This window comes from Rhinopithecus roxellana, mitochondrion (genome assembly GCF_007565055.1).
Source record: "Rhinopithecus roxellana mitochondrion, complete genome".
Classification (NCBI taxonomy): domain Eukaryota; kingdom Metazoa; phylum Chordata; class Mammalia; order Primates; family Cercopithecidae; genus Rhinopithecus; species Rhinopithecus roxellana.
The window spans coordinates 2,518-16,549 of NC_008218.1; the positions used below are offsets into that span (position 1 = coordinate 2,518).

General features: G+C 38.1%; 13 protein-coding genes across 13 annotated transcripts, besides 23 other annotated features; 12 read left to right on the forward strand and 1 right to left on the reverse strand. All coding sequences in view use genetic code 2, as the record gives it.

Moving 5' to 3' along the window:
• Positions 1–138, forward strand: part of an rRNA (l-rRNA) that runs on past the window's edge.
• Positions 139–213, forward strand: a tRNA (tRNA-Leu).
• A 2-nt stretch (positions 214–215) lies between these two features.
• Positions 216–1,170, forward strand: ND1 (NADH dehydrogenase subunit 1). Its single transcript has one exon. A coding segment is annotated over exon 1 (955 nt).
• Positions 1,171–1,240, forward strand: a tRNA (tRNA-Ile).
• Positions 1,238–1,309, reverse strand: a tRNA (tRNA-Gln).
• A 1-nt stretch (position 1,310) lies between these two features.
• Positions 1,311–1,378, forward strand: a tRNA (tRNA-Met).
• On the forward strand, positions 1,379–2,420 carry ND2 (NADH dehydrogenase subunit 2). The gene has a single exon. A coding segment is annotated over exon 1 (1,042 nt).
• Positions 2,421–2,488, forward strand: a tRNA (tRNA-Trp).
• An 8-nt stretch (positions 2,489–2,496) lies between these two features.
• Positions 2,497–2,565, reverse strand: a tRNA (tRNA-Ala).
• A 1-nt stretch (position 2,566) lies between these two features.
• Positions 2,567–2,639, reverse strand: a tRNA (tRNA-Asn).
• Position 2,640: 1 nt separating this feature from the next.
• Positions 2,641–2,673: an origin of replication.
• Positions 2,672–2,739, reverse strand: a tRNA (tRNA-Cys).
• Positions 2,740–2,825, reverse strand: a tRNA (tRNA-Tyr).
• Positions 2,806–4,350, forward strand: COX1 (cytochrome c oxidase subunit I). Its single transcript has one exon. The coding sequence runs from the start codon at positions 2,806–2,808 to the stop codon at positions 4,348–4,350; it is 1,545 nt and encodes a 514-aa protein (YP_659475.1).
• Positions 4,348–4,416, reverse strand: a tRNA (tRNA-Ser).
• A 3-nt stretch (positions 4,417–4,419) lies between these two features.
• Positions 4,420–4,487, forward strand: a tRNA (tRNA-Asp).
• Position 4,488: 1 nt separating this feature from the next.
• On the forward strand, positions 4,489–5,172 carry COX2 (cytochrome c oxidase subunit II). The gene has a single exon. The coding sequence runs from the start codon at positions 4,489–4,491 to the stop codon at positions 5,170–5,172; it is 684 nt and encodes a 227-aa protein (YP_659476.1).
• A 47-nt stretch (positions 5,173–5,219) lies between these two features.
• Positions 5,220–5,287, forward strand: a tRNA (tRNA-Lys).
• Position 5,288: 1 nt separating this feature from the next.
• Positions 5,289–5,483, forward strand: ATP8 (ATP synthase F0 subunit 8). The gene has a single exon. It carries the CDS (start codon positions 5,289–5,291, stop codon positions 5,481–5,483), a length of 195 nt encoding a protein of 64 aa, YP_659477.1.
• On the forward strand, positions 5,453–6,133 carry ATP6 (ATP synthase F0 subunit 6). Its single transcript has one exon. The coding sequence runs from the start codon at positions 5,453–5,455 to the stop codon at positions 6,131–6,133; it is 681 nt and encodes a 226-aa protein (YP_659478.1).
• Positions 6,133–6,916, forward strand: COX3 (cytochrome c oxidase subunit III). Its single transcript has one exon. A coding segment is annotated over exon 1 (784 nt).
• Positions 6,917–6,985, forward strand: a tRNA (tRNA-Gly).
• On the forward strand, positions 6,986–7,331 carry ND3 (NADH dehydrogenase subunit 3). The gene has a single exon. A coding segment is annotated over exon 1 (346 nt).
• Positions 7,332–7,396, forward strand: a tRNA (tRNA-Arg).
• ND4L (NADH dehydrogenase subunit 4L) lies at positions 7,397–7,693 on the forward strand. The gene has a single exon. The coding sequence runs from the start codon at positions 7,397–7,399 to the stop codon at positions 7,691–7,693; it is 297 nt and encodes a 98-aa protein (YP_659481.1).
• ND4 (NADH dehydrogenase subunit 4) lies at positions 7,687–9,064 on the forward strand. Its single transcript has one exon. A coding segment is annotated over exon 1 (1,378 nt).
• Positions 9,065–9,132, forward strand: a tRNA (tRNA-His).
• Positions 9,133–9,191, forward strand: a tRNA (tRNA-Ser).
• Positions 9,192–9,262, forward strand: a tRNA (tRNA-Leu).
• On the forward strand, positions 9,263–11,074 carry ND5 (NADH dehydrogenase subunit 5). The gene has a single exon. It carries the CDS (start codon positions 9,263–9,265, stop codon positions 11,072–11,074), a length of 1,812 nt encoding a protein of 603 aa, YP_659483.1.
• Positions 11,075–11,599, reverse strand: ND6 (NADH dehydrogenase subunit 6). Its single transcript has one exon. The coding sequence runs from the start codon at positions 11,597–11,599 to the stop codon at positions 11,075–11,077; it is 525 nt and encodes a 174-aa protein (YP_659484.1).
• Positions 11,600–11,668, reverse strand: a tRNA (tRNA-Glu).
• A 4-nt stretch (positions 11,669–11,672) lies between these two features.
• CYTB (cytochrome b) lies at positions 11,673–12,807 on the forward strand. Its single transcript has one exon. A coding segment is annotated over exon 1 (1,135 nt).
• A 6-nt stretch (positions 12,808–12,813) lies between these two features.
• Positions 12,814–12,878, forward strand: a tRNA (tRNA-Thr).
• Positions 12,879–12,880: 2 nt separating this feature from the next.
• Positions 12,881–12,947, reverse strand: a tRNA (tRNA-Pro).
• Positions 12,948–14,032: a D loop.

Consider the following 14,032-nt stretch of genomic DNA (forward strand, 5'->3'; position numbering starts at 1 on the left):
GTTTCTATCTATTTCGCATTTCTCCCTGTACGAAAGGACAAGAGAAATAAGGCCCACTTCATAAAGCGCCCTCCTTTCATAAATGACATAATCTCAATTTAGCAAAAACCGAACACACACAGCCCAAGAGCAGGGATTGTTAAGATGGCAGAGCCCGGCAATTGCATAAAATTTAAGACTTTACAATCAGAGGTTCAACTCCTCTTCTTAACATTATGTTTACAGTAAACCTTCTACTTATTACTCTACCCATTATCGCTGCCATGGCATTTCTTACACTTACTGAACGAAAGCTACTAGGCTATATACAACTACGCAAAGGACCTAATATTGTAGGCCCTTATGGATTACTACAGCCCTTTGCTGATGCAATAAAACTCTTTACCAAAGAACCCTTAAAACCTTCAACCTCCACCACCACCCTATATATTATTGCACCAGTCCTAGCCTTTTCCATTGCCCTCCTCCTATGAATACCCCTACCTATACCTAACCCCCTAATTAATCTAAACCTAGGACTCCTATTCATTCTAGCTACATCTAGTCTAGCTGTTTATTCTATCTTATGATCAGGATGAGCATCAAACTCAAACTACGCATTAATCGGAGCACTACGAGCAGTTGCCCAAACAATTTCATATGAAGTAACTCTCGCCATCATTATACTATCAGTTTTACTAATAAGCGGCTCATTCAGTCTCCATGCACTTATTACAACACAAGAGTATACCTGACTTCTCCTACCATCATGACCCCTAGCCATAATATGATTCACCTCCACACTAGCAGAAACCAACCGAGCTCCTTTTGATCTCACAGAAGGAGAATCAGAATTAGTGTCGGGCTTTAATATTGAATATGCTGCAGGCCCATTTGCCCTATTTTTCATAGCCGAATATATAAATATTATTATAATAAATGCCCTAACAGCTATAATTTTTCTAGGGACATTATATCCCATCCATTCACCAGAACTATTTACAACATGCTTTGTTACAAAAACTCTCCTATTAACCTCCTTATTCCTATGAATTCGAGCAACCTACCCTCGATTCCGCTATGACCAACTTATACATTTACTATGAAAGAATTTTCTCCCTCTTACTCTAGCACTCCTCATATGACACATCTCAACCCCCATTATAATCTCTGGCATCCCCCCTCAAAACTAGAAATATGTCTGATAAAAGAGTTACTTTGATAGAGTAAATAATAGAGGTATTTAATCCTCTTATTTCTAGAATTATAGGTATCGAACCTACCCCTGAGAATTCAAATTCCTCCGTGCTACCTATCACACCCCATTCTAAAGTAAGGTCAGCTAAATAAGCTATCGGGCCCATACCCCGAAAATGTTGGTTATATCCTTCCCGTACTAATTAACCCACTAGCTCAACTCGTTATTTACTCTACAATAATCATAGGCACCCTTATTACATCACTAAGCTCCCACTGATTTCTTGCCTGAGCGGGCCTAGAGATAAATATACTAGCTTTCACCTCCATCTTAATTAAAAAAGCGAACCCTCGCTCCACAGAAGCCGCCACCAAATATTTCCTCATACAATCCACCGCGTCTATAATTCTTATAATAGCAATTACATTAAATAACTTATTTCCAGGACAGTGGATCATAATAAATAACCCTAATCAACTAACATCCTTAATTATGATAGTAGCCCTAGTCATAAAATTAGGAATAACCCCCTTTCACTTCTGAATTCCAGAAGTCACCCAAGGAACACCCTTAATTCCTGGATTACTTCTCCTAACATGACAAAAACTAGCTCCCATTCTAATTATATATCAGATTTACCCATCAATTAACACAAACATTCTCATAACCCTATCAACCCTATCCATTATAGCAGGCAGCTGAGGAGGCCTTAACCAAACACAGCTACGTAAAATTCTAGCATATTCTTCAATCACACACATAGGCTGAATAATAATAACACTAGTATATAATCCAAACATTACAGCCTTCTATCTACTTATTTACATTATCATAACAAGCACTATATTTATAGCACTAAACCTAAGCTCAAATACTACAACCCTAATACTATCACGCGCCTGAAACAAACTAACCTGATTAATACCATTAATATCAGTTACCCTTCTATCAATAGGAGGCCTACCCCCACTAACCGGCTTCCTACCCAAATGAATTACTATTCAAGAACTTACAAAAAATAACAACTTTATTATACCCTCTGTCATAATTATTATAACCCTACTCAACCTATATTTCTACCTACGCCTAATTTATATTACTTCTATGACATTACTTCCCACATCTAATAATACAAAAATAAAATGACAATTCGAAAACACAAAACCCACACCCCTAATATCCCCGCTCATCGTCCTCACAACTCTTCTTCTACCAATATCCCCAACAATCTTAACTATATTCTAGAAATTTAGGTTAAACTAGACCGAAAGCCTTCAAAGCTCTTAGTAAGTTAAAAATACTTAATTTCTGAAACATAATAAGGACTGCAGAGCTCTACTCCACATCAACTGAACGCAAATCAATTACTTTAATTAAGCTAAGCCCTTACTAGATCAATGGGATTCAAACCCACAAAAACTTAGTTAACAGCTAAATACCCTAATCAACTGGCTTTAATCTACTTCTCCCGCCGCAGGGAAAAAAAGGCGGGAGAAGCCCCGGCAGAAGTATTAAGCTGCTCCTTTGAATTTGCAATTCAACATGAAAATCACCTCGGGGCTGATAAAAAGAGGGCTTAACCTCTGTCCTTAGGTTTACAGCCTAATGCCTACTCAGCCATTTTACCTATGCTCATTAACCGCTGGCTATTCTCTACAAATCATAAAGATATTGGAACTTTATACTTGTTATTTGGCGCATGGGCCGGAACCATGGGTATGGCTATAAGTCTCCTTATTCGAGCTGAACTAGGTCAACCTGGCAACCTGTTAGGCAATGATCACATTTATAATGTTATCGTTACAGCCCATGCATTTGTCATAATTTTCTTTATAGTAATACCTATTATAATTGGGGGTTTCGGAAATTGACTAGTACCCCTAATAATTGGCGCTCCTGACATAGCATTTCCTCGTCTAAATAATATAAGCTTCTGACTTCTTCCACCATCTTTCCTACTTCTTCTTGCATCAGCCATAGTAGAGGCTGGTGCCGGGACAGGCTGAACAGTCTATCCGCCTCTAGCGGGAAACTTCTCTCACCCAGGAGCCTCTGTAGATTTAACTATTTTCTCACTACACCTAGCAGGTATTTCTTCTATCTTAGGAGCTATTAATTTTATCACAACTATTATTAATATAAAACCCCCTGCTATATCTCAATATCAAACCCCCCTGTTTGTTTGATCAGTTCTAATTACAGCAGTCCTATTACTCCTATCCCTACCTGTATTAGCTGCTGGTATTACAATACTATTAACAGACCGTAATCTCAATACTACTTTCTTTGACCCTGCTGGAGGGGGGGATCCGATCTTATATCAACACCTATTCTGATTTTTCGGCCATCCTGAAGTCTATATTCTTATTTTACCTGGCTTTGGAATAATTTCACATATCGTAACATACTACTCTGGAAAAAAAGAACCTTTCGGATATATAGGCATAGTCTGAGCTATAGTATCAATCGGATTTTTAGGTTTTATCGTATGAGCCCACCATATATTTACTGTTGGAATAGACGTAGATACACGAGCCTATTTTACCTCTGCCACTATAATTATTGCAATTCCAACCGGCGTTAAAGTCTTTAGCTGACTCGCCACACTGCACGGAGGAAATATCAAATGATCTCCAGCAATACTCTGAGCCCTAGGCTTTATTTTCCTTTTTACCGTAGGGGGCTTAACCGGTATTGTATTAGCAAATTCATCACTAGATATTGTATTACACGATACATACTATGTTGTAGCTCATTTCCACTATGTCTTGTCAATAGGGGCTGTCTTTGCTATTATAGGAGGCTTTATTCACTGATTCCCTCTATTCTCGGGCTATACCCTAGACCAAGTCTGTGCCAAAGCACATTTTATTATCATATTTGTAGGTGTAAATTTAACCTTCTTCCCACAACACTTTCTTGGCTTGTCCGGAATACCCCGACGCTATTCCGATTATCCTGATGCCTATACCACATGAAATATTGTATCATCCATAGGCTCCTTTATTTCTCTAGTAGCTATGCTACTTATAGTTTATATAATTTGAGAAGCTTTTGCCTCGAAACGTAAGGTTCTACTAATTGAACAACCTACGTCTAATCTAGAGTGATTACATGGCTCCCCACCACCATACCACACATTTGATGAGCCAACATTCATTAAAGTAAAATAAAAAAGGAAGGAATCGAACCTCCTGAAACTGGTTTCAAGCCAATCCTATAACCCCTATAACTTTTTCAATGAGATATTAGAAAAATCATTTCATAGCTTTGTCAAAGCTAAATTATAGGATGTACCCTATATATCTTACATGCCTCACCCAGTTCAGCTAGGCCTACAAGATGCCACATCCCCTATCATAGAAGAACTAATTGCCTTTCACGATCACGCCTTCATAATTGTATCTCTAATTAGCTTTTTAGTCTTATATGTATTGTCATCAGTGCTCACAACAAAATTAACTAATACTAATATTACAGATGCTCAAGAAATAGAAACTATTTGGACCATTCTACCAGCAATTATCCTAATCTTAATTGCCCTCCCATCTCTACGTATTCTCTACTTAACAGATGAAATTAATAACCCATCATTCACTATCAAATCAATTGGGCATCAATGGTACTGAACTTATGAATACACAGATTATGGGGGCTTAATCTTTAATTCTTATATACTCCCCCCACTATTCTTAAACCCAGGGGACCTTCGACTCCTAGAAGTTGACAACCGAGTAGTACTTCCAATTGATGCTCCTGTTCGCATAATAATTACATCCCAAGACGTTCTACATTCATGGACCATCCCCTCATTGGGTCTAAAAACAGATGCAATTCCTGGGCGCTTAAACCAGACTACATTTACTGCTATACGACCAGGTGTCTACTACGGACAATGCTCAGAAATCTGCGGTGCTAATCACAGCTTCATACCAATTGTCGCAGAATTAATTCCGTTAAAAATTTTTGAAATAGGGCCCGTATTCACCCTATAAATATACTAAAATTACCCTGCTTGACTATTTCTTAAAATACCAAAATTCACTGCATAGCTGCTACAGCATTAACCTTTTAAGTTAAAGACTGAGAAAAATATCTTCTCTGCAGTGAAATGCCTCAACTAAATACATCTACATGGTTTATTACCATTATAGCCATGCTACCTACATTATATCTTATTATACAATTAAAGCTACTAAGCACAAACTACCATTTTTCCCCACCACAAAAAGAAATTTATAGTATACAGGCATTTAATAGCCCTTGACAACTAAAATGAACGAAAATTTATTTACCCCATTCATAGTCCCAACATTCCTAGGCTTACCCGCTGTAGTCCCTATTATTCTATTTCCTACATTACTGTTTCCAACCTCCAAGCACCTTATTACTAATCGACTAATTATTATCCAGCGAAATCTAGTCCAACTAATTATAAAACAAATGATAACTATTCATAGTACCAAGGGACAAACCTGATCCCTAATACTCATATCCCTAATTATTTTTATTGCTGCAACAAATCTTCTAGGACTCTTACCCCACTCATTTACCCCCACCACTCAACTGTCCATAAATCTAGCTATAGCAATTCCTCTGTGAGCAGGTACAGTAATTACAGGTCTTCGCTTCAAAACCAAAAACTCCTTAGCTCACTTTTTACCACAAGGCACACCCACACCTCTTATTCCCATATTAGTAGTTATCGAAACTATTAGCTTATTTATTCAACCAGTAGCCCTAGCCGTACGCCTAACCGCCAACATCACAGCAGGGCATCTGCTAATACACCTAATCGGAAGTGCCACACTAGCACTATTAACTGCTAGTTTCCTTGCAACCTCACTAACCTTAGTGCTCCTAGTATTATTAACAATCCTAGAAATAGCAGTTGCCCTAATCCAGGCCTACGTTTTTACACTCTTAGTAAGCCTTTATCTACATGATAATACCTAATGACACACCAAACTCACCCTTATCACATAGTCAAACCCAGCCCATGACCACTAACAGGAGCTCTTTCAGCTCTCCTAATAACCTCTGGCCTAATTATATGATTCCACTTTTATTCTTCAACCCTGCTAGTGTTAGGGTTATTAACTAATATATTAACAATATATCAATGATGACGTGATATTGTCCGAGAAAGCACTTATCAAGGTCACCATACAACACCAGTTCAAAAGGGCCTTCGCTATGGAATAGTCTTATTTATTATTTCAGAAATTTTCTTCTTTGCTGGCTTTTTCTGAGCATTTTACCATTCAAGCCTTGCTCCCACTCCATATCTAGGAGGGCACTGACCACCAACAGGCATTACTCCCCTAAATCCCCTAGAAGTACCTCTACTAAATACCTCTGTATTACTCGCATCAGGAGTTACAATCACTTGAGCCCATCACAGCTTAATAGAAAACAATCGAAAACAAATAATCCAAGCCCTATCAATTACAATTCTATTAGGTGCTTACTTCACCCTACTACAAATTTCAGAGTACTATGAAGCACCTTTTACTATCTCCGACGGCATTTATGGCTCAACATTCTTTGTTGCCACTGGCTTTCACGGACTTCATGTTATTATCGGGTCTACATTCCTTACAGTTTGCCTTGTTCGCCAATTATTATATCACTTTACATCAAACCACCACTTTGGCTTTGAAGCCGCTGCTTGATATTGACACTTTGTAGATGTTGTATGACTCTTTCTCTATATTTCCATTTACTGATGAGGTTCCTATTCTTTTAGTATAAACCAGTACGGCCGACTTCCAATCAGCTAGTTTCGACAACATTCGAAAAAGAATAATTAACTTAGTATTAGCCCTAACAATTAATACCCTTCTAACCCTTTTACTAATAACTATTATATTCTGATTACCCCAACTCAACCCCTATGCAGAAAAAATCAACCCCTACGAATGCGGGTTTGATCCACTGAACTCTGCCCGCATTCCCTTTTCAATAAAATTTTTTCTAGTCGCTATCACCTTCCTATTATTTGACCTAGAAATCGCCCTACTACTACCCCTGCCGTGAGCCCTACAAACAACAAACCTCCCCATAATATTAAAATCGTCAATTATATTAATTATTATTTTAACCCTCAGCCTAGCCTATGAATGAACTCAGAAGGGGTTAGAATGAAACGAATTGGTAAGTAGTTTAAGTAAAACAAATGATTTCGACTCATTAAATTATGATAATCATACTAACCAAATGCCCATTATTTATATAAATATTACATTAGCATTTATTATCTCACTCCTAGGCATATTAATCTATCGCTCACATCTAATATCATCCCTATTATGCCTAGAAGGAATAATACTTTCACTATTCATCATAAATACTCTCATAGCACTCAATATACATTTCCCATTAGCTAATATTATACCTATTGCACTACTAGTATTTGCTGCTTGCGAAGCAGCAGTAGGCCTTGCCTTACTAATTTCAATCTCAAATACATATGGATTAGACCACATCCATAATCTAAACCTACTCCAATGCTAAAAATAGTCTTTCCTATAATAATACTCCTACCAATAACATGATTATCCAAAAACAATTTAATCTGAATTAACTTGACCACCCACAGCTTAATTATTAGCCTCATCCCCATTCTATTCTTCCACCAAACTAATAATAACCTTATTAGCTATTCAACTTATTTATCTTCCGACCCATTAACAACGCCCCTTCTAACACTGACCGCCTGACTCTTGCCCCTTATAATTATAGCAAGCCAATATCACCTACACAATGAAAGTCCTTTACGAAAAAAGCTTTACCTATCCATAATAATTTCTCTACAGATCTCCCTAATCATAACCTTCATGGCTACAGAACTAATCTTATTCTACATCCTATTTGAAACCACCCTCATTCCCACCCTAATTATTATTACCCGATGGGGAAATCAAGCAGAACGCCTCAACGCAAGCACATATTTCCTATTTTACACCTTGGCCGGCTCTCTCCCTCTACTAATTATATTGTTATTTGTACATAACAACTTAGGCTCATTAAATATTCCACTACTAACTCTCACAGCCCAAAAACTAACAGCCACCTGATCCCATAATCTGACTTGACTAGCATGCATGATAGCTTTTATAGTAAAAATACCCCTATATGGTCTACACTTATGACTTCCCAAAGCCCACGTTGAAGCTCCCATCGCTGGATCAATAGTTCTTGCCGCAGTGCTTTTAAAACTAGGCGGCTATGGTATAATACGACTCACCCCAATCCTCAACCCACTAACAGAATATATAGCATATCCCTTCCTCATATTATCCCTATGAGGCATGATCATAACAAGCTCAACCTGCCTCCGACAAACAGACCTAAAATCACTTATTGCATATTCCTCTGTAAGTCACATAGCTCTAGTAATCATAGCTTCTCTTATTCAAACCCCCTGAAGCTTTACTGGCGCTATTGTCCTTATAATTGCCCATGGACTCACCTCATCTATACTATTCTGTCTAGCAAATTCAAATTACGAACGAACCCACAGCCGCATTATATTACTCTCTCGAGGACTCCAAACACTACTCCCACTAATAGCCTTCTGATGATTTGCAGCAAATCTTACCAATCTAGCCCTACCACCCACTATTAATCTAATTGGGGAGTTAATAGTGATAATAACTTCATTTTCTTGATCACATGTTACCATCATATTCACAGGACTAAATATACTAATCACCGCCCTTTATTCTCTATATATACTCATTACAACACAACGAGGAACACTCACCTCCCACATTATTAATATAAAACCCTCCTTCACGCGAGAAAATATGCTAATATTTATACATTTATCCCCTATTATTCTCCTGTCTCTCAATCCTAGCATTATTATAGGCTTTACCACTTGTAAATATAGTTCAATCAGAACATTAGATTGTGAATCTAAAAATAGAAATTAATACTTCTTATTTACCGAGAAAGCTTGCAAGGACTGCTAATCCATGCTCCCGTACTTAACAAAACGGCTATCTCAACTTTTAAAGGATAGCAGTTATCCATTGGTCTTAGGAACCAAAAACATTGGTGCAACTCCAAATAAAAGTAATAATAATGCACACCTCCATCGTTATATTAGCCCTAACTTCCCTAATCTTTCCAATTATTATTACTCTTATTAAACCCAATAAAAACTATATATACCCTAATTACGTAAAAACAATTATAATAATTACCTTTATTATTAGCCTCCTCCCTATAACCATATACGTCCTTCTAGATCAAGACACAATTATCTCAAACTGACACTGAATAACGATCCAATCACTAGAAATTATATTAAGTTTTAAGCTAGATTATTTTTCCATAATATTTACCCCAATCGCACTGTTTATTACCTGATGCATTATAGAGTTCTCAATATGATATATAAGCTCAGATCCAAACATCAACCAATTCTTTAAATATCTCCTCATTTTCCTCATCACCATGCTAATTCTAATTACCGCTAATAATCTCTTTCAACTCTTCATCGGATGAGAAGGTGTTGGGATTATATCCTTTCTACTAATTGGCTGATGGCACGCTCGAACAGATGCCAACACAGCAGCAATTCAAGCAATTCTGTACAATCGAATCGGTGATATCGGCTTCATTCTAGCCATAACCTGATTTCTTCTACACTACAACTCATGAGACTTTCAACAAATATTTATCCTAGACTCTAGCCCAAGCCTATTGCCACTAATAGGTCTTCTTTTAGCTGCAACAGGCAAATCAGCTCAACTTGGCCTCCACCCTTGACTGCCCTCAGCTATAGAAGGTCCAACCCCAGTTTCAGCTCTACTCCACTCTAGCACTATAGTGGTAGCAGGAGTATTTCTACTTATTCGCTTCCACCCTATAATAGAAAATAATATACTAGTCCAAAGCCTCACATTATGCCTAGGAGCCGTCACCACTATATTTATAGCAATCTGCGCTTTAACACAAAACGATATTAAAAAGATTGTGGCTTTCTCCACCTCAAGTCAACTAGGATTAATAATAGTCACTATTGGTATTAACCAACCATACCTAGCATTTCTACACATCTGCACCCATGCTTTCTTTAAAGCTATGTTATTCATCTGCTCTGGGTCTATTATTCATAACCTAAACAACGAACAAGATATTCGAAAAATAGGGGGATTATTCAAAATAATACCCCTTACCTCAACCTCTCTCACCATTGGTAGCCTAGCACTTGCAGGAATACCATTCCTTACAGGTTTTTATTCCAAAGATCTTATCATTGAAACCGCGAATACATCATATACCAACGCCTGAGCCCTGTCCATTACCCTCATCGCTACTTCTCTAACAAGTGCCTACAGCACTCGAACTATTATCCTTACACTAACAGGACAACCTCGCTTTTCAACTTCAACATACATCAATGAAAACAACCCAGCTCTACTGAACCCAATAAAACGCCTAACAATAGGCAGTTTACTCGCAGGGTTTATTATTGTTAGTAATATTTCTCCTACCACACTTCCCCAATTAACAATACCTTGTTATCTAAAACTCCTAGCCCTATCCGTAGCTACTCTAGGCTTCTTAATAGCCCTAGATCTAACCCTTATAACCAACAACCTCAAAATAAATACCCCATCACACATATTCAAATTCTCTAACATATTAGGATATTTTCCAACTACAATTCACCGAATAATTCCTTCTCAAAACCTGATCATAAGTCAAAATCTAGCCTTTATTTTACTAGACTCAATTTGACTAGAAAAATCAATACCTAAAACAATTTCACACACCCATATTATCACTTCCATCACCACAACAACCCAAAAAGGCATAATTAAGCTTTACTTTCTCTCTTTCCTTATCCCTCTTACTCTAATCCCATTTCTAATAGCATAGTCTATTACCTCGAGTAATTTCAATAACAACATATACACCAACAAATAATGTTCAACCAACAACTACCACCAATCAACGCCCATAATCATATAATGCACCCGCACCGATAGAATCCTCACGAATTAACCCTGGCCCCTCCCCTTCAAAAATTACCCAATCCCCCATACTATTCAAATTAATTACTACTACCAACTCATTGCAGTCTAAGACCCACAAAATTAAACCTACTTCCATTATCAATCCAGTCAAAAGACTACCCAACACCTCTCACCCTGAGACTCACGCTTCGGGGTATTCTTCAATAGCTATCGCAGTAGTATAACCAAAAACAACCATCATACCTCCTAGATAAATCAAAAATATTATTAAACCTATATAAGTACCACCATAGTTTAAAATAATAATACAACCAATTACACCACTAATAACCAATGCTAAACCCCCATAAATAGGAGAAGGCTTAGAAGAGAAACCCACAAAACCCATAATCAACAGCATACTAAATAAAAATAAAATATATGACATTGCTTTCACATGGACTTTAACCATGACCAATGATATGAAAAACCATCGTTGTATTTCAACTATAAAAGCACCAATGACCCCTATACGTAAATCTAATCTAATTATAAAAATAATTAATCACTCCCTTATTGATTTACCCACCCCATCAAATATTTCTGCATGATGAAACTTCGGTTCCCTTTTAGCAACTTGTTTAATATTACAAATTATTACTGGTCTATTTCTAGCAATACACTACTCACCAGACACCTCCTCTGCCTTCTCCTCAATCGCCCATATCACCCGAGACGTAAACTACGGCTGAACCATCCGCTACCTCCACGCTAATGGTGCCTCTATATTCTTTATCTGCCTATTTCTACACGTAGGTCGAGGATTATATTATGGCTCATTTCTTCTTGTTGAAACTTGAAATATTGGCATCGCACTACTATTCATAATCATAGCAACAGCCTTTATAGGGTACGTACTCCCATGAGGACAAATATCATTCTGAGGTGCCACAGTAATTACAAACTTACTATCGGCAATTCCATATATCGGGACTAACATTGTTCAATGGGTTTGAGGTGGGTACGCCATTGATAACCCAACACTTACACGATTCTTCACCCTCCACTTTACCCTACCTTTCATTATTGCAGCCTTTACAACCCTCCACCTACTTTTCCTACACGAAACAGGATCCAATAACCCCTGCGGAATTCCCTCCAACCCCGACAAAATCCCCTTTCACCCCTACTATACAATCAAAGACATCCTAGGTTTAACCTTTCTACTCCTCACTCTAATAGTACTAGTATTATTCTTACCCGACCTTTTAAGTGACCCAGACAACTATACACCAGCTAATCCACTAAACACCCCACCACATATTAAACCAGAGTGATACTTCTTATTCGCATATGCAATTCTACGATCCGTTCCCAACAAATTGGGAGGAGTATTAGCACTCCTCATATCCATCCTCATCCTAGCTATTATCCCCGCACTCCACAAATCCAAACAACAAAGTATAATGTTCCGCCCATTCAGCCAGTTTCTACTATGACTTCTAGTCACAATTCTACTAACCCTAACCTGAATTGGGAGCCAACCAGTAAACCAACCCTTCATTATAATCGGACAAATAATATCCATAATATATTTCACTACAATTCTAATTCTAATACCACTGGCCTCCCTAACTGAAAATAATCTTCTCAAATGAACCTGCCCTTGTAGTATAAACCAATACACCGGTCTTGTAAACCGGAGACGGATATCTCTCCCCAGGGCAACTCAGAAAGAAAGCACCTAACTCCACCGCCAATACCCAAAACTGGCATTCTATTTAAACTACTTTCTGTATTCTAAGGGGGCATAACCACAAAATACAATTTTAGTATAATCTAATTTTATATGCCCTTATGTAATTCGTGCATTACTGCTAGTCACCATGGATATTATATAGTACTATAAATGTTTTACCGTCCATAGGACATAAACTTACATATTTACTAGCAGATCTATCTAGGACATGCTTATAAGCAAGTACTTTACCAGAACACAACAACTGTAACACATACTAACTAAATACCCAAATCACATGGTACACCCACCGGAATACCAACCAACACGAGATTTCCATTAGCGTACATAGTACATCACACCCTTTACTGGACATAGCACATTTTAACCGAGCATCCATAAACAATCCTAGACAATACGGATATTCCCGTCAGTTAGGTGTCCCTTGATAACCATCCTCCGTGAAATCAATATCCCGCACAAGCAGTGTTACCCTCCTCGCCCCGGGCCCATACGTCGTGGGGGTAGCTACAAATGACATCTAATGGACATCTGGTTCTTACCTCACGGCCATATCATTAAGATCGCCCACACGTTCCCCTTAAATAAGACATCTCGATGGATCACGGGTCTATCACCCTATTAACCAGTCACGGGAGCTCTCCATGCATTTGGTATCTTTTATCTCTGGTCTGCACGCGACCCCATTGCAGAATGCTGGTCTCGCCACAATCAATCCCGCAGCGCCTGTCTTTGATTCCTAGTACATACCATCATTAACCGCACCTACGTTCCATATCCCAGCCCCGCATGAACCTTATTAAGGTGTTATTTAATCCATGCTTGTTAGACATACATTTAATAAGCTATACACGCCCACCACACTTTAACTCGGATCCAGCTATCCTTACTCAAACCCCCCCTCCCCCCACCTTCGACAACTCCCTTATAATTTGCCTTTGCCAAACCCCAAAAACAAAAGCTTGTCACCTCAGTCGAAGATTACATTTTTTTTATCTTTAGGGGGTATGTATCTCGGCTGTCGTTTTCTCAACTAATAAGATTTTATTTCACTAGCCACCCTTGACACCTCCACCTCGCTCCACTACACCCCCAAAGATAACACTCAACACTCACTACTAT